The 25,036-nt window shown below is 34.3% G+C and overlaps 1 protein-coding gene across 1 annotated transcript in view; it reads left to right on the top strand.

Annotated features, from left to right (window-relative positions):
- LOC149422800 (uncharacterized) overlaps positions 1 to 25,036 on the top strand; it is a 145,921-nt gene that overhangs the window by 81,938 nt on the left and 38,947 nt on the right. Inside the window, exons 4-6 of the mRNA XM_089633513.1 lie at positions 6,023 to 6,237; positions 8,196 to 8,366; positions 10,148 to 10,286. Coding sequence (XP_089489639.1) covers positions 6,023 to 6,237; positions 8,196 to 8,366; positions 10,148 to 10,286 — 525 coding nt within the window. The remainder of the gene's footprint in view (positions 1 to 6,022; positions 6,238 to 8,195; positions 8,367 to 10,147; positions 10,287 to 25,036) is intronic.

The following is a 25,036-nucleotide window of genomic DNA, read 5'->3' as shown; positions in this document are numbered from 1 at the left end:
GTAATGTAATTAATCCAATGGATTATGAACTTAAGACATATTTTCTTCGATATTATCCAAAAATTGTATGAGCAGAAACGATATTTTTTAAGAAATATCGTATTACATGTGGCGATTCTATTTCAGTATGAAATGGTGTCTTAATCTTTAAAGTCTTATTTAAACACAATTTGAATTTGACCAATCACAGGGCCTACACCGTCCAGACGCTGGAGTAATAATATTATCAGATACAAAAAATTATTAAATACTCTAAATTTTTGTTTCCAAATAAATTAAAAATAACTTTAAAAGTACCCAACTAAAGGTTTGGTAAGCAACGTTGATGTTTTTCTTTCTTTTTATAACATCCTTCTTTTAACAAAGCGGTACCTACTTCTTTTGAAAAATATGACCCACTTTCATCTGGTGACAAGAATTGCACCTTAATGTGAAACGTTCTCGTATGTAACGACATTATTACGGTATTTAAATAATGGGCACTTGAATGGTACGTCTCCTAAGCGTGATCTGCCATCTCACTGCAGGTTGCAGTGCAACATCTCTCTCATCTCGAGTTCTCCTCGTGAATCACGAAAGATGCAGCATTGTGATCCCATCTTTTTGGAAAACGTGATGGCAATATATTATCTTATTTATAACTATTCATCGATACCTCAGTTCAAAAGTGTAACAACTCAAAAAATATATTTGTTCGTAATTTCTGTATTTTTGGAAAACGTAGCAAAGTATCCTCTTTATTATTTAACACCCATAAGGCTTTTACAAATATATGGAGAAAATTTACAAAACGTCTTAGAGAAATATCATATCAATATAATAAATACTTGTTATTTTACAAATATAATACAGTCACATGTTAGCTATAGTTTGCAAATATATATCCACATAACAAAACTAATTATTTTTGCTTTTATGTAGGATGGAGAGGTTTAAAATATATCGAAAAGGTCTGGATTGGCAGTTCGCTGAATTCGCGCTAGTGGGGAATGTTTATAAATACATATTGAAAGGTACACACTGCAAAAGTGTAACAACTCAAAAAATGTACGTGCTCGTAATTTCTGTGTTTTTAAAAAACTTTAAGGCAAAAGATTAAAATTAAGTGTCATTTCAAAATTGTAACTGTTGAATAATTCACAAAATCGATTAAGAAGTTACAAAACAAATAATCCTTTATTATAATATTAGTTAGTTTATGGGAGTGATGTATAATAATTGTTATAAAATGTTTTTAAAGAAAATTGATATGAACTGTCATTCTAAAGCCAGACGTGTTACATTTTGGAACTGATAGATAATATTCTAAGCATTTCCACATTTGAAACGGTAAAATTTTGAGTTGTTACCGTTTGGAAATGTGAAATCGTTGTTATATTATAATTCCGAACAAGCTATTTTGCACAAGGAGCTTTGAAGAAACAAAAAGTAAAAATAATCATAAATGGTAATTTTTTATCTCCAGATGAACAGTGTTCTTGTGATTTTATTACAGAATGTATAAGGTATAATTCAGTAAACGACCTTTTTTTAGCATTTGGACGATATCCGCATCATATGTTAATTTATTGAAGATTTACGTGTATTATACTCAATTTGGAATACATAATTTTGTTTTGTGAGTCATCTGATTTAAAAACATGGTCTAGAATGGAAGTTTAATTATTAACTCGAACTTCGTTCGTTTCGCGAATCTAATTTCCATATATTCAGTGCAAAAAAACTAGTCACTGCGGGTATTTTTAATAGTTTTTTTCCACAGAAGTTTGTGTATCTATTAAAAATATGGCTTTGAATTATATACCAACCTTTGCCTATAGGTAAGCGGATCGAGTGAATTATAAATAAAGTTATCCTATATACATAAGCAGTACGTTACACCGTGCAAGAGTTCCAAATGCTCAGACACAGGAATAACGACATTCTTGGGACAAATTTGGGTAGTTCCGCTCTGCGAACCATTTATTGGATAACTAACCTCTGTCATAGGTAACATCAAGTGGTTCGTTACGTTTGGTGATTTAGCAGGGGTGACCAGGATTATCGGGACACCACCCGATGGATGATCTTCAGGATGCGTCTGCTCACCTTCTTGCTAGATCTGGAGAGGCTGGTTTGGGAGAACCTTTGACCTTTCCAACTGGTCTCTCTTGACGGTCTCGAGGGATAGATTCATACGCCCGTCATTCCTGGACACACTGATCCCTAGATCTTCTAACCTTCCCAGAACTTCCCCTCCTTCGTCATTTACAGAGATGAAACAATATACAGGAAGAAGATACTTCATGTTTGGTACCTATGATATATTTCCTTGTAATGTCTGCTAAGTGGTATGTTTATTCCTTAATTATCAGGTGACGTGTGCAGTACATAGGTGTGTATGTGTGTGTGTGTGTGTTTGTAGTGTAAGGGTGTGTGTGTGTGTGTGTGTGTGTGTGTGCGTGCGTGCGCGCGCGCGCGCGTGTGTGTGTGTGTATCTGTATGTATGCGCATTGAACAGTTTAAATTATTAACATGATGCCACGTTTGAATTTGGGCAGTGAATCCGAAAAAATGTCAATGTTAGAATTTAGACAAATATTATTTAGAGTATGAAGAGTTCGGTTAATTTGCGAATTAAAAAGACCCTGCACACAGCATCCCAAAAGATTACACACGCCCCGAGCGAAATTATTTTCGTCAGGGCCTCCTGTGTCGGTAAATAAATCCCATTTGGGTTATTTTACGGAAGGAAGTTTTATTTTTTGTCCTGTCTTATTTTAAGCCTGTTATCCCTGGATACAAAGTAAAAAAGCTTACAGCTTTTCCATGGAGGTCGTCACGCTACGTATTTCTTTTGTATATTTTTCTATTTTGTTAGTATAAATTATGGGATCAATATTGTTTATGGAGGCGTAACCACTGATCTCTGCATCTTGAATAGCGATTCTTTTCTTATCTGACTTCTAGATCCGTTGGTGCATTTTATCCGCTATTTCAATACAACGGAGCCAGCCGAACGAATCTTTTGAAACACTTGGCTCCACAATATGCTTTATTCATTAGGCTTTTTGAAAGGGAATTAGAAACCTCAATATCTTTTGTAAATACCATTCTCTCGGAAGAATACAATGCATATTGTTACCTCTTCTGAATAAATGGATTGAAATGCTGTAGTTTGCATAAATCTATAGAAAAACAGGCTTTGTTTTATTTCCATTATTGCAATAAATAATAATAATTTATTTTAATTTTTTATTGTTTTAAATCAAATCGAAGATTGAGGAATGTATCCATTGTTATTGGAAAATTATTCATCACTATGACAGAAGTGACAAAACATGTGTTAGACAGTATTTATCTCAAATTTAAGTTAACTTATTATTACCGAGTTCATAGAATCTAGTTTAATTACAAATTCGTTTTACACAATCTCTTTTAATTTTTAGCTCCACACAGGATGCTATGCATAGGAGGTTATTTTTAGGGAAAGAAAGGAGAGAAAGTTCTGGGAAGGAAAAAGGTATGAAGGGTTGGTAGGAATTTGGGGGTCAATGTGTCAAGTGGTGATGGGGGATGAATCCCTCCAACTGCGGCTCGAGAGGTCAAAGGGTCTCCCCAAACCAGCCTCTCCCGATCTGGTACTCCTCAACCCACCAGATGAACCCGGGAACCCCTGCTAAATCACCAAACGTAGCGCACCACTCGGGGTGATATATGGTGCAAGGGGATGGGTCGAGAGAGTCCGGCTGGAGATATCAAAAGGTTTCCTTCAACCAAAACCGATTTTGTCCGCCTTGCGGTAGGTGACCTAGACAAATCTCACCAAAATCCGTCTCATTTACAATAATTGTTAATTATATGTTTTAGCAAAACTTTTATATTTTTAATTCGTTCATTCTACATTTTTCGTACCTGTTTTATTTCTTAAAGCCTAATTTAATTGAATTATCTAACAATCTCGGCTAAGGTAATATCTGTAGGTTTAAGTAATTTATAGCTTGATATGATATTTATCTAATAAATGGCGCTATATCACATATTAAAAAAATAAAGAATACATCTGCGATACGAGTACACCGTCTACCAACAAAAATGTTATATTTATGACCCAGTTGGGATGTTTTTTATGATGCTATTTATATAATAAACTCTTTGGACTTAAAATATCACTGTGAGAATTCGATTTGGTTCTCAAGTTGCACGAAGACCTTGGCTTCTATTAAGTAAAAGGAGGTTTAGCTCGTTGTCCTATTTCATCGTGACATTGAAATAATGTTGTTTTTTTTGTCAACTAGACTAGCGACTTAAAGTTGACATTGTATTCAGTCAACGCTTTGTGAATCTTTACAATTCTTAATAGTACCATCTCAAGTACCTACATTCACAATGGCATTAATTTGATTTGGATTGATCAAATGTATATGATTTAAAACCCTATTTTTTATACATAACACAAAGGATAATAAATTATTTTCCAAGCAAAAATTATTATTCTGAAACTCCTAAATAAATTGAAAAAATAATCCGAGAAAAACTACATGGCACCTATGGGAATTGAACCCTCAACCTTCTGATTGGTAGAGCAAATGTAGCCCAATTGGTAGAGCACTTAACTGGCAATCATAAGGCTGCGGGTTCAAGTCTCATCGACGAAATGTTTCAGAGTAATAATAATGGCTTAAGGCGATGCACTACGTCGTGTAATATTTTTAATCAAGCCGCTACCAATAACACCCCTTACGTAGATGGCGATAAGGTTTAAATTCCCGCTTAACACCATCCGCTTGTTTTGATTTATGCAAGAAAAAAACATGGCCAAAAAGTGCCTTTTATTTTATTTTTTGGATGTTCAGGCATAAATATTTAATTTTTTTCCGATCATTTTATAAATAGCTTAATTTTCCACATCATACAATAAAATAATAACCGAAAATGAGTTCGTAAGTGAGAGATTTTGAACTTTAAAGCAGTTTTCATAGCCCTTATATATTTTTTTTAGGCTTATAAAAAGATTTATCTAAAAAATACTCGATTATTTCAAAGGCCAGGATGTATTGCAGTATTTAATTAATGCATCTGAAACATTTCTAGGCGACCAAATTTTCGAACTAAAAACACATGTTTTTGCATTACTACGTAGTGCATCGCCTTAACAAATAATATGTACGTTAAAATCATACTAGAGAAGTCGGTTTTTTGATTTTGAGAAAAGAGAACATGTTTAAGTATCTTTAGTTCTTCCATTATTAATGCACTGGAAGTGAAATAACACAAAATTACGCTTTAAAAATTAATGTTGAGCAATTATTATTATTGAAGCCTTTTTGTTGATTTTTTAACGAATAATTGTAAGAAAAATTAACCACAAAGGTGTTATTATGATTAGTAAGAACAATCATTCGAAATATCTCAGAAATCATTTATATGCATAATTCAGGGTGGGATGTCCGGGGGTAAAATGCACTAACTTCGGAGGGTGATTCTACATCGGGGGCTTGAGATCACAGGGGTCTAACTACAAAACCTGGTGTTTTGAGTTAAACTTGGTTTCAGTAATGCCATAATCATATTTATTAGTGACACGAAGCTCTGTCTCGTACATACAGCCTGAGAGATATAGTTGGGCATATGAGCATTCCAATATTTATTTGAGTTTATCTCAAAAACATGTTTTTGTAGATAGGTCCATGTGATTTTAAACTCCCGACATAATAGTACAAGTAAAAAAAGTGAGTTTTTCATAATTCCAAAGTTTTTGTGTCGTTTTTAAGTAAAAAAGTAGATTTTTTTGGAAAAAAGGTTGAAATTTCGTAAAAAGTTTTTTTTTTCTTTTTTTCTTCTACTATAATGTAGAATCATTTCCTTACGTTAGCGCACTAAATTCTGGACCCCCTTTATTTACAAAGTCCTAAACCACCTTGCAAAACAAAACTACATTAGTTTGATTTTCCAAAAAATCTAAAAGTATTAATTTGTAAAAAAACATGAAATTTCATTACTAGCACAGTTTTTGTAACAATTCACTGTTTGTATTTTCCAGTCGATCGACGACCACCAAGACTCCAACTCCGAGGAGTCCTCTGAGTCCGAGTCATCATCCGACTCCAGTTCCTCCAGCGAGTCTGGCGACAATGACGGTGACAGTGACGGGTCGGACGAGTCGGGAGAGATGGGTCGCATCCCTATCCGCATCACCCTGCCGCTGCAGCTGGACTTTGACGATCTGGCCGGAGCTTTGATCGAGAAGAACCAGAGGTACGATATTTAAAAAAATAATCAAATATTAATATTCTTCATACTACATCAATATTGACTTGCTTTTTTACCAGTGATTTCTGACATTTTTAATTAAAGAGATATTATTTCAGGATTTCTCTAAATGTTTTAGAGTAACAATAATACCAATTGAGATCAGTTTTTTCTCATGTTTGTACTTAACCTGAATCGACATCGTTGCACAATAATTGAAAGTTTGCTAAGACCATTTATGTGGAAACCATTCTATCTATGTTTACATTAATCCGTACTTCCACAAATATATGAAATAAAGCTCGGATTTCGTTTTCACAATTCTTGGCCATATATTTCATTAATAATTCATATAATATTGTTATGAAGCCGCGTCTCAAGCATCTCCAGATAACTTAACTGGTCGTTCAACTTAAGGATTAAATGGCATAATATTATGTAATAACGTCATGGTGTATGATTAAAATTCGTACCTGATTTGCACTTAGTTTTAATTTTTAATAATTACGGGCACGTTGACGTTTGTATATCTCGCCACTAACGAGTATCATTGTTTGTCTAAGTAGGATCGTAAATAATGCTTTTTATACAATGTTTTAATGATCGGACTAAGATTCAAAGGCCAACGCAAAACTATATTTGGTTAGATTATCAGATTATCACGGAAAGCAAAACGATCGTTTGATAGCTAAATACAATAAAATTGTGTTGGCACATATAAAACGTAGTGTTCATTGCATACCGTCTTCTTGGATTTTTGTACCAAGTCTATAAACCAATAAAACATGCAGTATCTCTCAAATATTTATACACATCCATACTTTGCAGCACTCTTAAGTTCGGTTATGTTGTGAACGAATCAGTTCAAAAGAGACTAACTTGGCCATTATCCTATAGAACCGGATTGTCCACACTGCATACAGACTTTTAAGAAACGCCTTGAATATTTAAAATTAGAAACATTAAATGAACGTCTTGACAAAAATGACATCAAACTAAAATTATGAACCTTCCGTTTTGGCCACAATCAAAATCAATATTAATACATCAAACTATGTCTACTAAGAAACCCCGAAACATTCATAATTCCAAAGAACTAACCTAATTTTGTTCCTACCTCTTGTGACGACTATATTATAACATCTACTGTAGTGGCCCTAGAACTTTACAAATTTTTTAGAATCTCTTGTTACAAATTGACTTCGCTAACTCAAACTTTATTGACTCTTGTTATATTTTATTTTATTGTTGTTGTTTTTTGCAATTTTTTTATGTTTACATACAGCGTTATTCGACGGCTGGTATATATTCTTTGCTATTTATTTGTTATTTTTTAAACATTAACCCTAAACATTATTTTATGATTAACAGCCGCCCTCTGTTGGTTTATTTCTTAAGTTGTTGATCTGCTGGGTTTTGAACTCGACTAAATCTGTGTACATATATTTGTTGTATCTTAAAAGCAGAGGTCTGCTCAGCTCAGTGGGTAAAATCATTTACTATTTTTTTAATGATAAACTAGATATTTTCAATTTGTATGGATATTTCAGGAGAATAATTATTGCTTTTAATAATTTGTTATCCTTTTTTCTATGCATAAGAAACCTTGTCTTATAAATATAATTGGTAAACAGGTTATTTTATATTAGAAATGGTGAATGACTTAATAGTAAAACAATAACAAGGTACCTACTGGCGAAAACTGGGTTAATCATATAACCTTGTTATAACAATGATTATAACAAGGTTAATCTAAGAGATCGTGCTATTTTGTTTCAAAGCATAAAAAAATCATCTTATAAATAATTTATATTGCTGACCTATTCTCTTTATCGTGAATAAAATTCCGTTCAATGAGGGAGAAATCAGAGGACTGGCAGGAGTGCTATAGCGTCTGTGATGATGATGATCAATACTACAAATAAATTGTATTAATAATCAATTATGTGTTTGTTCATCCTCAGGTCCCGCATGAACTGCGTGGTGGAGAAGCGCAAGAACGAAGAGCTGGTTGACCACCAGGCCCGTAGTCTCCAGCTGCCCTTCGGCCTCAACCTGACCACCGCGCCCCGACTACAGAGGGTCACTGGAGAGCGCATGGCCATCTTCTGCGAGAGCGGAGACGACAATAACAGGTACATCATTGATTCAAAAAAATAATATGTGTTTTTATATACCGCACAAGAGTCCCGGAGAGGGGAAGGAGGAAGGTAGGGGAGTACCTGGCTATTCAGATCTGGTGACCAAATTACGGCTATAGCCGTTTCAAACAACTTTTAATTCTGAATAGTGGTCTTATTCCAGGGCGAAACTGAGAGTATCTTCAACTCTGAAACGTGTCGCAAGTATAACAGATACTATTTTAAATTAATAAATTGTGAAATTCATTCAAATTCATCAAATAAAATTTACTTGTGCACGCTGGGATTTAATTATGGGCGATTTTATTGCTGGGATGTAATAATTACACAGCAGAACCTTTTTAATATACATTAAAAAAAAAACTGTTGTCAAATTTTAATAAAAGAAATACTTAAAATTAAAACAGAGTTCTGCGAATAAAACTTGGTAACAATAAATAAGTTTTTTTGATAATTGCTTTTGATATCCTGATTTGTTAAAAGAGTGTCCATCATCAGGTCAGATGTTACATCTGTCTTTTCTCCCAACGATAGACACTGTAAACTGGCTAAAAGATAAAGAAATATGACTTGGCATAAAACCCCAAAAATCATTCATATCAAATTTTGTTTCTTTAAATTAAAGTTGTTGAAACGATATGATTTAAAAAGTGTTCAACAATTCAAGAAGAAAAAAATACTATGCTGAAAATTTGTTGAATTTTTTCTATTATTACAATTCGTTCTAAAAATTTATATGATGACAAAAAAATTAATATTTTTACTTCTCTGACAATCTAACAAGTTACAAGGGCAGTAGCTTTATGTTACGGTAATAATTACTCCTCTTTATGTCGCAATGTCACGAGTGGACTTGACGATGTGCTTAGTAGAAGCATGAAATTATCCTAAAAAATATGAAAATTATCCGACGAAAAAATCTCAAATATTATCAAGAATTTGATAACCTATGCTTTATTTGTGATGCAAATACTCATTCAAACTGATATCAGTGGCTGAGTTAAAATCGATTTGGGTTCCTTCCAGACGTCGAAGAAGAATGTGAAGTTCTAGGAAGGTAAAATGTATGAAGGGTAAGAATATAGAGATCAATGTGTCCAGGAGTAACGTACGAATCTATTACTCCCGCTGCGGCTCGAGGCGATGGGTAAATAGACCAGTTGGAGAGGTCAAAAGGTCTCCCCAAGCTCAGCCTCTCCCGATCTGTTGGCCAGGCGCATCCTCAAACCTCCCGATGACCCGGACACCCCTGCTAAATCACCAAACGTAGGGGTGGGTACCATTTGGGGTGGCCTATGGTAAGGGTGATGGTTATCCAATTAATGGTACCCAAACCCGCCTCCCGTGGAAATAAAACATATTTGATTTAAGCGCCCCTGAGGTGATAACTCACAAAAGCGGCGCTATAAAAATTATCCAATTATTATTATTTTATTATTATACTGTAATCTGTTGTTGTCTTAACTTATAAAAAACGACATTGAAAAATATTAGTCATTCTGGCAACAGAGGTCACTGGTTGAGGTACAAGTGGCAGTGTGTTTAGATTTTTCTCCACGAGAGCGCCATCTGTGAATATATACGTTTAACATCAGCCTTGGTTTGCGTTTTCATTTTCAGGTTGTGTACGCATTTTAAGGCTTCGCTGTTTGTACGGGTTTGAAACTTGGGTAACTTCAAACAACAACATCTAGAGCGAGATTAATGTATTGTGATGAAAACAGTTTCGTAATACTATAACCTGACATAAAAAATAATTATTTTGTTGTTTGCAGAGACATGCCAGAAGGTGTGGAGGTATTGAGCGGGTTCCCTGTACCGCTGGGCGGACCCGTGCGTCTTCCCCTGAACTTCCCCATCCACCAGAACGCCGCCCCCGCCTTCCGCCCGCCCATGCCCGCCCAACACATGCAGGTAGGAACTAGGAAATATTTATAAATCGCGCTTTTTTTGGACAATTTTTCGGAATCATTGATATTTTACTCTACTTTTTGCGGATTGAAGACACATAATGGTATGTCACCAACATAATATAATGTTTCTTCATGATGGAGACCGAGCTCGCAACGTCTTGCTCGCAACACAGGAGGCGGAGGCCACGAGGAAAATAATAACCCTCTTGGCCTATATCACCTTTAGGAATGCTGTGTGGAGGGTATTTTTAAAGAAATAGAGAGGAACTTCTGGGAAGGAAACAGTTATGAGGGGTGTGTAGGAATCTAGGAGATGACCAAGATGTCCAGGAGTGACAGACGAATGAATCAATTTCTTCCACTTCTGTGCAAGGCGATAGGTCGGTATAGTCCTGTTGGAGAGGTCAAAGGGTCTCGTTTAGCCAGTGTCTCCCGATCCGACCCGCCACGCAGTAGGTGGGCAGACGCATCCGCCGCCAACACTTACACAAACCTCACCCCATTAACCTATACCCATTCAAAGAACCATTATTTAATGTTCTACTTATAGTATAAGAAACTATACATTGATTTTCTTGTATGACTGAATAAGATAATAACGGCCAACGAAATAAAGGGCCTGGCAGATTCTGAAAATAATCAATTCAATCCAGATTCTTTTTCACCCTAGAATTTTTTTACCACAGTAATGCCAGCATCTTAAATAACATACATACCCCATTAAAATGTAAAAAAATATGATTATTTTTTATTTATAAAAAATAATAACTATCATAACATTCTATTTACAGATCTTACATTCTATAATCATAATTAACGTTTATAATTCATAATATGCGCATAATTCTACGTTTGTTATTACATAACAAACAACATAACATAATATTCACCTTACCAAGGTTAATGGTAAAGCTTTAATTTTTCTCGGACACAATTAAAAAAAAACACCTTTTGTTACCAGTCCAATAAATTGTATGTATCAGTTTCCAGTTCAACAGAAAATCATAGTCGTCTTTTTTTACAACATTCAACACAGTAGAACTTGAACAAAATTTCGTTTGCAGTTAAGTTTGTAACAATCGGTAAGAAAACATTTATTACCTTAAATAAAAACAGTTCATGTGTTATAAGAAATATCGTCGGACGAAGACTATATACAATATACTATCTACATTTTATTACATATCAGTACATTACATTACATTACATTACATTACATTACATTACATTACATTACATTACATTACATTACATTACATTACATTACATTACATTACATTACATTACATTACATTACATTACATTACATTACATTACATTACATTACATTACATTACATTACATTACATTACATTACATTACATTACATTACATTACATTACATTACATTACATTACATTACATTACATTACATTACATTACATTACAATACATTACAATATATTACATTACATTACATTTCATTGACATTGAACAAGTCAATGGCCTATTTAAAAAAAAGTGAGACACAAAAAAAATGTATGGAAATGAGAAGAAATAGGTAGTGTTATTTTGTATTTTAATTAAATTATTCGATCGCTTTATATAAACAAGTTGTTGACTTAACTAAATAAAATCATAAATTCTATTATTGACAGCTGTGAAGTTATTATACTTGATTTCTTTCCATATTCCTCGCAAACCAACATCGAGGCAATATCTACCGTATTATTGTGACAACTCCAACACGGAATCGCAATTGTATTCGCCCTTTCGCTTGATACAGAATTTGGGTGATGAATGTAAGGATGTTGTATATTTAACAATCAATTACTAACTATAAACAGCTCTAAGTGTAATGTACATCGGGGACCAGAACAAAAAATCTAGCTAAACAAAGTGCCTAGCTCTGCTTCGACTTATTTATTGTACAATGTGTTCCGAATCTACTATTTTTTTTATCTTTCATGGTGGAGTATATTGTGATGCTCATTTAGATGTTATTTGTGTTCAAAAAATATATTAACATGTAAAAGCCCAGCTGGTCGTAAAATTCAAAAAATGCAACGTAATGTAATGTAATAAAAATGTTAGAGTATCACAAGCACGCATGATTAAACGATTCTTTTAATTATGAAATTTCGTAAATCTGCGGTAAATGTCAGTTTATACATTTACTTCAGCCATTTTGATCACTACACATTTTAGTGGAGTAACATTCCAAATGCAATTTTTAGGAATTTGTGATTTTCTGTGATCTGTTGATGAGAATCTGTGAGTCTCATAGACATTTAGACGATTAAGAATAGTGTAATTTTTAGTACCTCCATTCCTTCAACCTAATTAAAAGTCTGAAACAGGTATTATTGCAGTATGTAGTTGTGGAGAACAGTTGAAATAACGCTGTGTTTGACAAGGCAGAGATAGAGCAGAATAAGGCAGAGAGTTCATTTACATCATATTATATATGTCAGACCGGTCAGTGGCTGAGTTGGCATCGCGTCTGATTTCCACCCAGGCGCTGTGAGTTCACTTTTATGACTACTTAAGTCCTCTAACATGAAATAAACAACATTTTCCGCTTACTGTAGTGGTAATAGGAGATTGTCAAATATTGTCAAATTATTCATAACGCGAGTTGTCTTGTCTTGTCTTGTCTTTCTTTAAAAATAATACACATATTTTCCCGATTTAGAAAAGCAGTATTTTAAATTACTGAACTACAAAGTCATTTTACGGCCCAGTCCTTACTAACCATAACATATGTGTATTAATTAGCTAGCTAAACGCATGACTTTTCATCGCTATGTAAAAGAGCTTTAATTCAATTAATATCATGTGTGAATTTTTTTAATTTTATTTTATATTATAGAAACAAACAGTACATGATTTACAGAGATGAAACAATATACAGGAATAAGATACTTCATGTTGTGTACCTATGATATGTTTCCTTGTAATGTCTGCTAAGTGGTATGTTTATTCCTTAATTACCAGGTGACTTGTGTAGTTTATAGGTGTGTGTGTGTGTCTGTATGTATACGCATTGAATAATTTAAATTATCGACATGATCCCATGTTTGAATTTGGGTAGTGAATCCAAATATTATAAAATTGTAAGAAGCTTTGCGTTACTTCGTTTCTGTGTCCCAGTTCAGTAGATGTTTGAAACCGTAATGTTGGGAATTTTTCTACCTTAGCATCTCGTTTAAGTATATTGGTTTTTCTAAAAATACATCTATTTGAATTAGACTTTTATTTCCGGGAATCTTGGAAGCGGAAATTAACCCACTTCTCGACATCCGATCGAGCTGAAACTTGGCAAACAGATTCGTTGTCGATGGTAATGCATTCTATTAACTGGCAATCACGCACACTCACGTTCACATGTACGCATTTTACTAAATTCGTGTGACATTACAGCAGTTAATTTACGAAATAAATGTCGGTCCTACCCGATCAACAATTGGCGAGATTGGTAGAGTTGTGGAATCCAGTCCCTGTGTAAGGAGGTTCAATACTCAGTCAAACCATTTTTTTAACCTTTTAAAAGTAATTTAAAAATAGATGCATTACAGTAAAAAAAATAAATTCTTTTGGTAAAAAAAAAAATACATTTGCAACATACGTAATATTTAGTATTACTTAAAAACATAAAATTATGTTGATTACCAGAATATAACTTATTACTTGCTTTATTAACTTACCGAGACACAACTAATGTTAAAAATAACTCTAGTTTTTGCACTGTTAATTCGTGGTGGAATTCCATTGTAATAGAATTAAAATTAATCATATGAACTATAAATATCTACTTGCTTTGTAACATCATTCATAATTTGTAAAAATAAACTTTATAATTACCTAATGTACCCTAAATTAACAAAATAACTCATAATACCTACCTCAAATTAACAAAATAGAATCATTCATTATATATAAATAATGTTGTGTACCCCTGCCTAAGTTTGTATAAAATCAGTAGCATAAGAGTTTCAACTACCAGTCTGAAAATGTCCGTAGTAGGATGAAACCGGTCCTGGTAATAATAAATAAGTGGAACAAAGTGAAAAAGTTTTTTAATTTTAATTCTATTAAAAATAACTCATTAATTAATTTATTTTAATTTAATATGTATCCGAAATCTCATTTGATTTAATATGAATTACATTTTATATTACCGATATTGCGTATTTAGAACATTTAATTTGCAGGAAAAATCAAGACAATTTTTTTTCCGCCTCGGATTTCTATAGCTTTTTGTTCAGTTTTGAGAAATTTAATAGTAGCAAGTCACGTTATTACTATTAAAATATTAATGCATTGTGGTCTAGAGCAGTGTTCCGCAAACTTTTTATGTTCACGGTACACCTAACTAATCAAGAAATTTTAACGGTACACCAAAGAAAAAAAAACAAGGTAAATTTTGGATAGGATTGGCTAGGCTTATTACGAATAACGGAGAACTTTGAGGTTAAACTACGAAAACTGCATGTCATCATAATTTAAAAAAAACATCCCAGGTTTTGAATTGTTTGTTTGGCAGAGCAGGGTTTGTCTAGCCGGGTTTGTGTAATTATGATTGATATTTATCACATAACAGTGACAGAATGACCGCGAACTGCCACCGAATCGGTTCGAGAAGTGAATTTTAATTTTACGCAATTGATAATTAAAATCCATCTTTTTCCGCCGCCACCAAGCCAAAAAGTTTCCTTTTATAGTAATTACGGCATAAATAAAGTTTTTTTCTAAAACTTATTCGTAATAAGCGTGGCCACTCCGAACCAAAATTTACCAAAAACAATATTTTATTAATATTTATTATTAAAATCAATATAACATGAAAAGATGTTTAATGCGAAATGTGAGCCTGTTTAACTGAACACAGACGATCAAAATTTGGAACAATCGTTGACAACGCTGCTCGCGTCTCTTCGTCGATCGTCCTCAGGCGTTCTTTTTTTTACTTTATGGTTGTGAGAGTTGAAAACCCCAATTCGCATAAATAGGTCGTGGCAAATGGTAATAGAATTGCAATAGCTCGCTTTGACAGCAGTGGATACTCATTTTTTACGTGGAGCCAAAAATGTGCTAACTCTGTTTCAGAAAATTTTAATTTTAGTGTCCGATCAGTTTCAAGCTCCATGAATTCTTCCTGCTCGTTTATTGGTAAATGTCCAAGGGAAATGCTTTCCGAAAATGGATTTCTTACCCAGTCCATAGGTTGCAGGTCACACTTAGGAAAATATGAGTTCATTTTTTCTGCTAACAGCTCCAAGTGTTTCACTATCAAAGCCTGCACTTTTTTTTCTGAATCGGCAGCCATGACATTTGGAAACATTTCGTTACTACCATTGGTAGCGTGGCTGATCCATAGCACCAATTTAGCGCGAAAGCTTTCAATCTTGTCCGAAGACGTCCGAAATGTTACAATTTCTTCCTTGCATTTTTTGCTCAGCTCATTTAATTGAGCGAATATGTCCGCCAGATATGCAAGTTTTGCTACCCATTCTTCTTTTTTAAATAGAGAAGCAAAGTCTGAACCCTGGGTTTCTAGAAATGTCTGGGTCTCATTTTTCAGCTCGTAAATCCGAGAAAGCACTTTTCCGCGAGAAAGCCATCGTACTTCTGTATGAAACAGAAGTGACTGATGATCTGCTCCCATTTCCTGACACAATGCATTAAACAGACGAGAGTTCAGCGGTCGTGACTTGATGTAATTGACAATTTTGACGACTTCTTGTAAGACAGACAACAATTCATCAGGCAGAGACTTCGTCATCAGTGCCTCTCTGTGTAAAAAGCAATGTAAATTTTTAATATTAGGATTTTTTTCAGAAGCCCTGGTTATAAATCCCCTAATTTTTCCTGTCATAGCTGCTGCTCCGTCTGTGCAAATGCTTAAGCAGTTGCGCCATTCAAAATTATGTTCACTGAAGTACTGGTTTGTTAATCTGAATATTTCTTCTCCGGTGGTATAACCAGGTAGTGGCCGACAAAATAAAAACTCCTCTTTTATTTCATATCCATCCGTGTACCTCACATTTGTGATGAGATGCGCGTGACTACTGATATCAGTAGACTCGTCGACTTGTAGCGCGAAAACTCCACTTAGCCTTAATTTTTTCAATTAACGTTGATTGAATATCGGTGGATATTTCATTAATGCGACGTGAGATCGTATCTGCTGACGCAGGTATTTTTTCGATTTCCTTAGCGGCTTCTTGGCTAATCATAATTTTGACAATTTCTTTGCAGACAGGTAAAATTAAAGTTTCAGCGAGAGAATGAGGTTTCTTCGATTTAACCAGCATATTAGCGATCACGTAGCTTGCTTTTTGCGCTTTGCTTGATGTATCGAAAGACGAACTCATGAGAGTTACCTGTTTCTTAGACTGGTTTTTCATACGTTGAAAGAAGGCTTTATCTTTGTGAGCCACCGATGGGTGTTTAGTTGTTAAATGCCGTGAAAGTTTACTGGGCACCATCGAATTATTAGCCAAAGTTTCTCCACAAACAAGACATTTTGGGATTGGGCACGATTCGTCACCGCAATATATAAAGCCATAACGCACATAGCTCTCATCGTATTTCCGATCAAAAAGCTTAGGTTTTTTCTTTGTTGACTCTGCTTCTTCTTGGGAATCATTAGTTTCACTTGACAAACTTACGGTACGTTTAACGAATTTATCCATTATATACACGTAATATGGGATATTTTTTTGCAATTAAAAAAGTCAATTAAGTTTGCGACGACACAACCAAACACTAGCATTAACGAATGACTACTAAACAAGCGGGCGCAACGTCGCCGTCGTAATTCGTAATGTTATGTTGTCACGCGCATGCACCCCGATAGCTCGTGCGCAATCACGTGATAATGTAGCAATAGCACCCCACTTATGTAGTGTAGCACACGTGTTAATGTAGCGTAGCGGCGTAGCACACGGCCACTTCGCAGCGATCGAGTCCCACCCACGCCACCTCCGGCCGCCGCGCCGCACAGAAAAGTAAAGACCGATTTACTGAGCACTTTGTGAGAAGTGACGCGGGACTCGCGGCACATTTACAAATGTCCACGGCACACCAGTGTGCCGCGGAGCACACTTTGCGGAACACTGGTCTAGAGCTAAAACTTACAAGGTTTATGTTTTTTCCGGTATTAATCCCGCTATACATAAATCATGTTTATTCTCATGAAAATCAACCTCTCTAGGACTAAGCCTGAATCGAGTCTAATAATATGAACTTTTATTCATTAGAGATCAAAACTTCAACATAATAAGATTTAAAAACATATGAGACGTAAACTTCAATGTTGAGATTCATAATGTCAAATTCGCAATGTGGTTCTTTTTCTATTTCATTTTCAATTTGACATAGATGGGGTTGTTTAAGTTTGTGAATACCTTACAAGAGTCCCAACTGCTTCAAACTGTCTGGAGCTAGTGAGACTATGGCATCCCCAATTGGAGTATGTTGTAAGGCTGAAGGTTATAGGGATCGGAAGGACATAGGGAAGAGGAAGATGGGGAAGTACCTGGCTATTCAGATCTGATCACCAAACACGGTTTAAGCCTTTTCGAGCAACGTTTCAATTCTGAATGATGGCCTTACACCAGGGCGATACTGAGAGTATCTTCCACATGGCTAAATGGCTGAACCATTTTTAAGCAATGTTGCAATACTATACTATACATTATTTTAAATGATTTAATCGTAAAGTAATACAAATCAATCAAATAAAATTTACTTGCGCACGCCTGGATTCAAACCCGCGACCTCCGGATTGCTGGTGGAGAGCCGTACCCCTCGATCACGGAGGACGTCAAGATATATTGTTAACACAACCAGTCTATAAATAAATCGTAAACTTAAAAGCCCGGGTCTTATAAACTATAAACAATATTTTAAATAATGTACAACGAAACTACGTCGAAGGCACAAATGAATGATTTGAAAACAATTAAATAAACTATAAAATATAGACCGGTTCAAACAGGACCCCCCAGTGAGAAGGACAGGGAACAAAACAAATACCTGTTTTATATTTTTTATACCAAATTCAGAAATACTAAATAAACAAGTTGTCTTCTAGCAATAATTTATCTACCATAATATGGGGTGACTTCGATTAATTTTCAACATTGTAACTAAAAGATATTTGATGTTCAGTAATATTTATTGCAGCTATCAATATTATTAAACCATCTAAATATATTTGCAATGGTTTAATACAATACGCCGATCTCCGAAAAATGCAAGTCTGAATATACATGTTCCTAGTTTTATATCTTAGAATCAATGTTTCATAATCGTTAGATTTTGATGTAATTATAAATGAATCAAAACTATTACAATCCTTGAAGAATTTATAAAACGTATTAAATTTTCTCTGTGTCTGGATATATCTAAAAACAGCTTCATAATACAACCTTTTTCACATTAAATCCACACAGGGGCGCCCTTAGGAAAATCATTTACCCCAGAGCCTATGTTTTGTCGTTTCATATAAAAATAATGCATTAATTTATAAGTTTTTTTCAGATTTTCGGTACCTTTCGTTTCATAAAGGTGCACATTTTAATTCTTATGTGGTTAACTTCTAAATTTGAATATCAAACATCGTGTTTTCTCTTTCTAACATGCTTAGATCATATTTCTCATCACAACAGTAAGGAAAAGCGAACGAATAAGCCTGAAGAGTTTATTTATGAATTTGTAGCGCCTGCCGCTTGGCATCGGTGAATTTATTAATTCGCAGGTGTGTTTCAAAAACAAGATGTTCAAATGAATATTAATCATTTATTGTTATTGCGGGAGCGAGCGGGTGTGGTTGCAGCATCTTAAAGACTTTGTTTCGTTTACCGGATACCGAAAATCGTGATATAATTCTGACATTCAAGAGGATCTTTGACATTCGGTAGATTCACGCTCCGGGCAGAGTACAACTCGATATAACTCCTTTATTACCTATAATATTATATTATAAGCATTTCTTGTTACATTACTTTATCAGCATTTACTTATTTATCCCGATATTCCGTCAACCATGGCGTGGCCTTATAAAATTGTAATAAACAGGTATTATATAATATTAGAAATAACGAGAAAAAATCTCCGTGTGGCACGTCAATTACCAGTTTTCTCAACTTAGACAAATCATTAAAAAGAATCGGAAAAATGTATGTACTTAATTTGCAACGTATTGAGATTATTGCCACTGTTTTAAATTAGTGTATGCTCCTGCCACTGAGTCTAAAGTAACTTATATTTATTTTATTTTATTAATTTAGAAACTAACACTACATAGATAAAAATGATCAGTTGTAAACAATTTACAAGGTTTTAGAAATAATTACAGCGATCGGTACCTACCAATGACATGACTCTATGAAACATCTAATAAGTGATTACATACATTACATTTTATGGGGCGGGGTTAGTACCTAGGTCCTAGGGAATGATTTGAGGTAAAGATTAAGATAAACGATATATACAATTTAAAAGAGTGGTGTATAAACGTACGTGTGTGTGCATGTGAACGTGTTTGTTTACACATGTGTCTGAATTATGTTAATTAGTGGATCGTTGTGAGTGCGCATTGGTTATGTTACCACTAATGTTTTTCCACTAAAATGTCGAGAGTTGAGTTGGGACAAAGGTTATTGAATGTTTGAAGATTAAGGGAAATTGGTGAGTTTGCTCCAGCTTTTTTTTGTTGTTTAATGTGTAAAATAGTTTGATGTGAAGGGAAGTTTAGATGAATGTTTAATTTATTTTAATTTATGCTTCATCGCTTACGAGAAAGAGGGAGAGGTTACAGTGAATCCATCAACGATTTAACTTGGTTTTATCCCGGTAGATCTTTGGTATGTCTCGTTTCACACGAGTGTTAATTATACCCGTGAGCTTATGTTGTTATATCAGTGTAAGGAGATGTGCTAAGGTCAAATGAAGTCGCATTTCAATGATCAGATCGGGATAAATAAATAATATAGGTATAGTGGCTACAGTATTTAGTGCTCACGTTTTAAGGTCACCTTCATGTTTCGTAAATGCTATTACTGTACATAATGTGTTTATGATATTGAAACCTTTGCATCAATTCTGTATCACAGTAGTATATAAAACGTAATTATCAGATGAACTCATTATTACATGACGTTATAATAAGGAGGTATTTTATACTTCATTGTTTTTGACAAACGTATCGTACGTGACTATTTTGAAGATTTTACTTAAGGGCGCTACTCAAAACTTGAAAATAACTTGAAACCTGATAAATTAGCTTAAAAACTAAAATATCTACTAATGGAAGCTGAGTCTGAATCTATCTGTAACACCGGTTAAATGAAATCTGGAACTAGAATGTAATAATCATTTTCAAAAATGGAAGTGTTTGTTTGTAGAATTTCGATAGCGATGAAGCACTTACCTACGATGTTGCTCGACTTTTCTTTATGTTTTTTTTTAAATAATACGCATGTACTATATATAAACTTTCCGGAATAAATTATCTAAATGATAGTGAAAACCCTATCGTAATTTTTTCGTAGTTTAGAAGAACAAGAACTAAGCGCACGAACAAACAGACGCCGATAGCGACTTTGTTTTATACTATTTAGATACAATAACTGCCATTTTAAAAATTGGAACTGATTTGTTGAGATTTCAAACCATCCGTGATTCTTCACGAGTCTGCGCTAATATTATATAAAATTAACGAAAAGTAATGAATAAATATTCTCAAATGTTGAAAATCGATTCATGAAAACGTTTTGAATATTTAGAGCGGATTCTGTAGATGATTTGTAAAAGTAATGCCGGGACGCACAAGTTGGTAAAATAAGAAGTCGGTGTCCCCAGAAAGACGTGACACGTTAGTAAAAAAAAATCGGTTTAGATCATGTTAAGAGTCGGAGTAATAGAAAAAAACATGCTTGAAACTGTGTGTGAATGTGAATGAAACGAAAAGTATTCACCAATAAAGAATTGTGTTGCGTTTCGTTCCCTCTGCGTACCTGTGCGGAGAAACCAAGTAATAATTAGTTAGAAAATTCAACAATACTACTCATAAGTGTGTTTGTTAGAAGTCAACTTGAGTACAATTCTTCCCGTCTGGAAACCACATTACAATATTCATGTACAAGATTTAGAAATAAAACAAAGTAAATGCTTACGCATTCTGTTTTAAAATTGGTATTCCAGCAAATTTGCGGCAACACTATTAAATGATGTGAATATGCTCAAATTATCCGACAGAAGAATTATCGATGACGTGTTATTTTTATATAAAATTCAAAATGGTGCACATGATAGTCCAGAATTATTTGCATTGATAAGCTTTCGGATTCCACTACCTTATACAAGAAGTCAGGATTTATTTCCGTGCAGATATTCTGGGACTAACTACCATATATGTTTTCCTCTTTACCCATCATACTAATGATGTGAAATAATTATGCCGTGGATATCTTCAATTCACTGCGGGGGCAGTTTAGAAATGAGAAATACTGTATATATTTTACTATAATTTCCTGTGTATAAGTCCCTTAGAAGGGCGTTAATAATTAAATAAATAAATAAACAAATTTGAATTTCAAATTAATTTTAGAAGCAAACCATTTAAGACCAAGTCCAATCTTTTCTACAAACTAAAAAAATAAATAAATCAAGCCCCTATAGTCTCAGCTTCAGGACATAATATATAGTTAATTATTTATTAAAGCAATATATTGGCATCTTAGCGCAAGAACGTGTATTTATTTCCGTAGGTGTATCGGTAATTATTGCACTTTGGTTACCCGCATCAAACACAAGGATCAACAACTGATCGTATTCTTGCCGATAATTTTCATCTTATTTTAAATTAAAAAAGCCGCCGTGACCAATGCAAGTAGGTTTTCAAGTAATAAGGTCATATCGAAACATTCGAAACCGACCTTACATTTAAATATGTTATAAATATAGTTTATTATAATGGTTCATTTTACCTTTGCCTTCAAGTAACGAAGATATCCTTAGAGTATTTTTGGATTTCAAATAATTTAAAGGAATTTAATTTACGTTTTATGCGTTTTTTCAACATACAATATTTTTATCAAGTACAACGCTGTAGACTTGAGAATCTAAGACGTATATGTGGTAAAACTATGTATGTACCATGTGGGAATTGCGAAGAACTGTAAATAATGCAATGCTGATGTAAGATTAAGAAAGGGACGCTCAGATCCTTTAGGCATGAGATGAACGAAAAAAGGAGAGTAAAAAGAACTCCTTTGTGGACTGCTAGTCCAATTCACAATGGAGTGCTGGTAACAACCCTGATGTAAGGCAGGGTGGCAAGGAACTGCCAGAGTAAGGACGAAATTAGACTAAATGCTGTAAAAATAAGATCCCTGAGGCATATATATGTTAAACCATGTATGTTCGTGTGATAAATATGTAGGTTCGCAAAGAATGCAAGCCTGATGTAAGCGTAATGAGTAAGATTAAGAAATGGAAGATGGTTTGGGCATGTAGATCGAATGAACGAAGAAAGAAGTGTAAGGAGAATGTATATTTGAGGGCCATGTCAAGAGTCAGAATATTAGAGGAGTGTATATGAATGAGGCAAGGAGTGTGTGTGCCAACACCTAATTGTTTGGCAGTCCGACCACTCTGCCCACCCCTCCGGGGAAACAGCGTAATGGTTAGTTAGTTACTACGCACATGAATGCTATTAGTTCACAATTCTGATCGTAAATTTGAACGCATTTGTTTGTACGAAACAGTAAAAAACCTCTATATAGCGTCATGAAATTCGAACAGCTTTTTCTGTTCGGAATTTACAGATCAGTATAACTGCTTACACCACTTCATCTTGAATCAGAAACGGATCGTGCAAACAAATTTACAGACATACGAAATGCAATTACGCTCAGTCAATAAAGGTAACACCATTACTTGATTTTTGTTTTATTTTAATGATTTAAACTGTGAAATATATTTTTATCATTTGCCATACTCATGTTAAAAAGTACAGGATGTCCGAGTGTAAAGTGCACACACTTCGGGAGGTGATTCTACGTGATAGTACAAGTAAAAAAGATAAATAAGTTTTAGTAATAAAAAATAACAAATATTTATGAACTTCCATTATTTCATGTTTATGATTATTCGAATGAAAAGTTTTACAAATCATTCGCTTGCAGGACAAGAGGTCTACGATCTACATTGCCTAATAAAGGAATTGCAGTTTAACGGCATAGTTTCATGCAAGATTTCTAGGTACAACTCCATGTTGAAATAATTGCATTTTTAGTTTTCTTGCTTTTCAATCAGTTGCTGGGTAAATCAATAAGCCAAACTTGTTTACGTTTCCCAAGTGGCCGAGCGTTTTGCTCCGATATTTCAAACATAATTTACTAACAATATGTTAAAACACTTTGAAATGTATTTATACGCATTCCTCAGCACAGCGTTTTCCTAATTATATTGGAAGTACAGTACACGGGACTTGGTGTTGACGCCCTTCTAATTTTATATTGAATAACAAAAAGTTATTAAAAACTGTGACATGGCAGCTTGTCTGAAGGTACCTTAATTTTTATTAATTTAATGAACGTAATAATATTTTTTTTACAATTTAGTTAAACTTAATTTAGTGAAAATGTCCATATTATGTGACGCATTATTTAACACGAAAAAAATTCCAAGTTTCAAAGCCTTTGAGGTGCGGCTACATGTTTTATCATCGAAAATAATTGAATGGAAAAACATTTTAAAGTAAGGAAAATGATGGCGCATTTGTATATAGTTGGTACATTTATTCAAGTGAAAAAAATACCTAAAAATAAGTCAATTCAGGTGCCTAAGTTCATGGTTTAAATAGGTATGTATTAAAACAATAAAATTTAGATGAGTAATTTACAGATAACCATTTGAAATACCCGGCAGTGTCCGGGCTTTACGCAGAATTTTGAAAATCTAATGTACATAGTGACCTCTCCTTTGCTTTTAATCTCGGAATAAAACTGTAGATTTGCATGAAAATCAAATAAACGCTGCCGCCCGCCACAGACAATCTCATTTATATACATAGATTGATAGATATACTTATTTCTGCTTATTCGAATGGAAATTCATCTTAGATTTGAGTATTTTTTAAGGAACGTCGTTAACAGTTTATTTGCAATTTCAACTGGTAAAAATTCTCAAGGTTAGGAAAATATAACTTGTGATTGGTTCATCGTATACATACTATTCGGAACCGCAAGACATCTCAAAGTTGAAAAATTTTAGGCACCACGCTCATGGATGACTTAATTTATAACCAACTAACCATCACGCCGTTTCCCCACAGAGGTAAGCAGAGAGGAGGGACCGCCAAACAACTCTGTCTTGGCATATACTCCTTGCCTCATTCACGTTAATTGATCGTCTCAAACATTTTCTTATTTTATTCTGACTCTTGACATGGTCCGACTCCCGTATCTGATTCACTTGAACTTACCGTGTCTCTTCGGGCGTCCCCGACTTTTTAACCCATTCTATATGCCCAAAACTTCTGAGCCTCCGTTTCTCAATCTTACTCATTACGCTTACATTAGCCTTGCATTCATTGCGGAACATTTATCACACGATCATACATTGTTTTACAACGCATACGCCTCAGGGATCTCATTTCTACAGCATTCATTCTACTTTCATCCTTCCTCTACCAGTGCCATGTCTCACTGCCATACATCAGAGTAGGTACCAGCACTCTTTTGTTAGCTAGCAAAA

Source organism: Hesperophylax consimilis, chromosome 7 (assembly GCF_061612785.1).
Source record: "Hesperophylax consimilis isolate HC1 chromosome 7, BYU_Hcon_1.0, whole genome shotgun sequence".
NCBI classification, from domain to species: domain Eukaryota; kingdom Metazoa; phylum Arthropoda; class Insecta; order Trichoptera; family Limnephilidae; genus Hesperophylax; species Hesperophylax consimilis.
The sequence above is the reverse complement of the archived record's forward strand: the minus strand, read 5'-3'. Positions and strand labels throughout refer to the sequence as shown.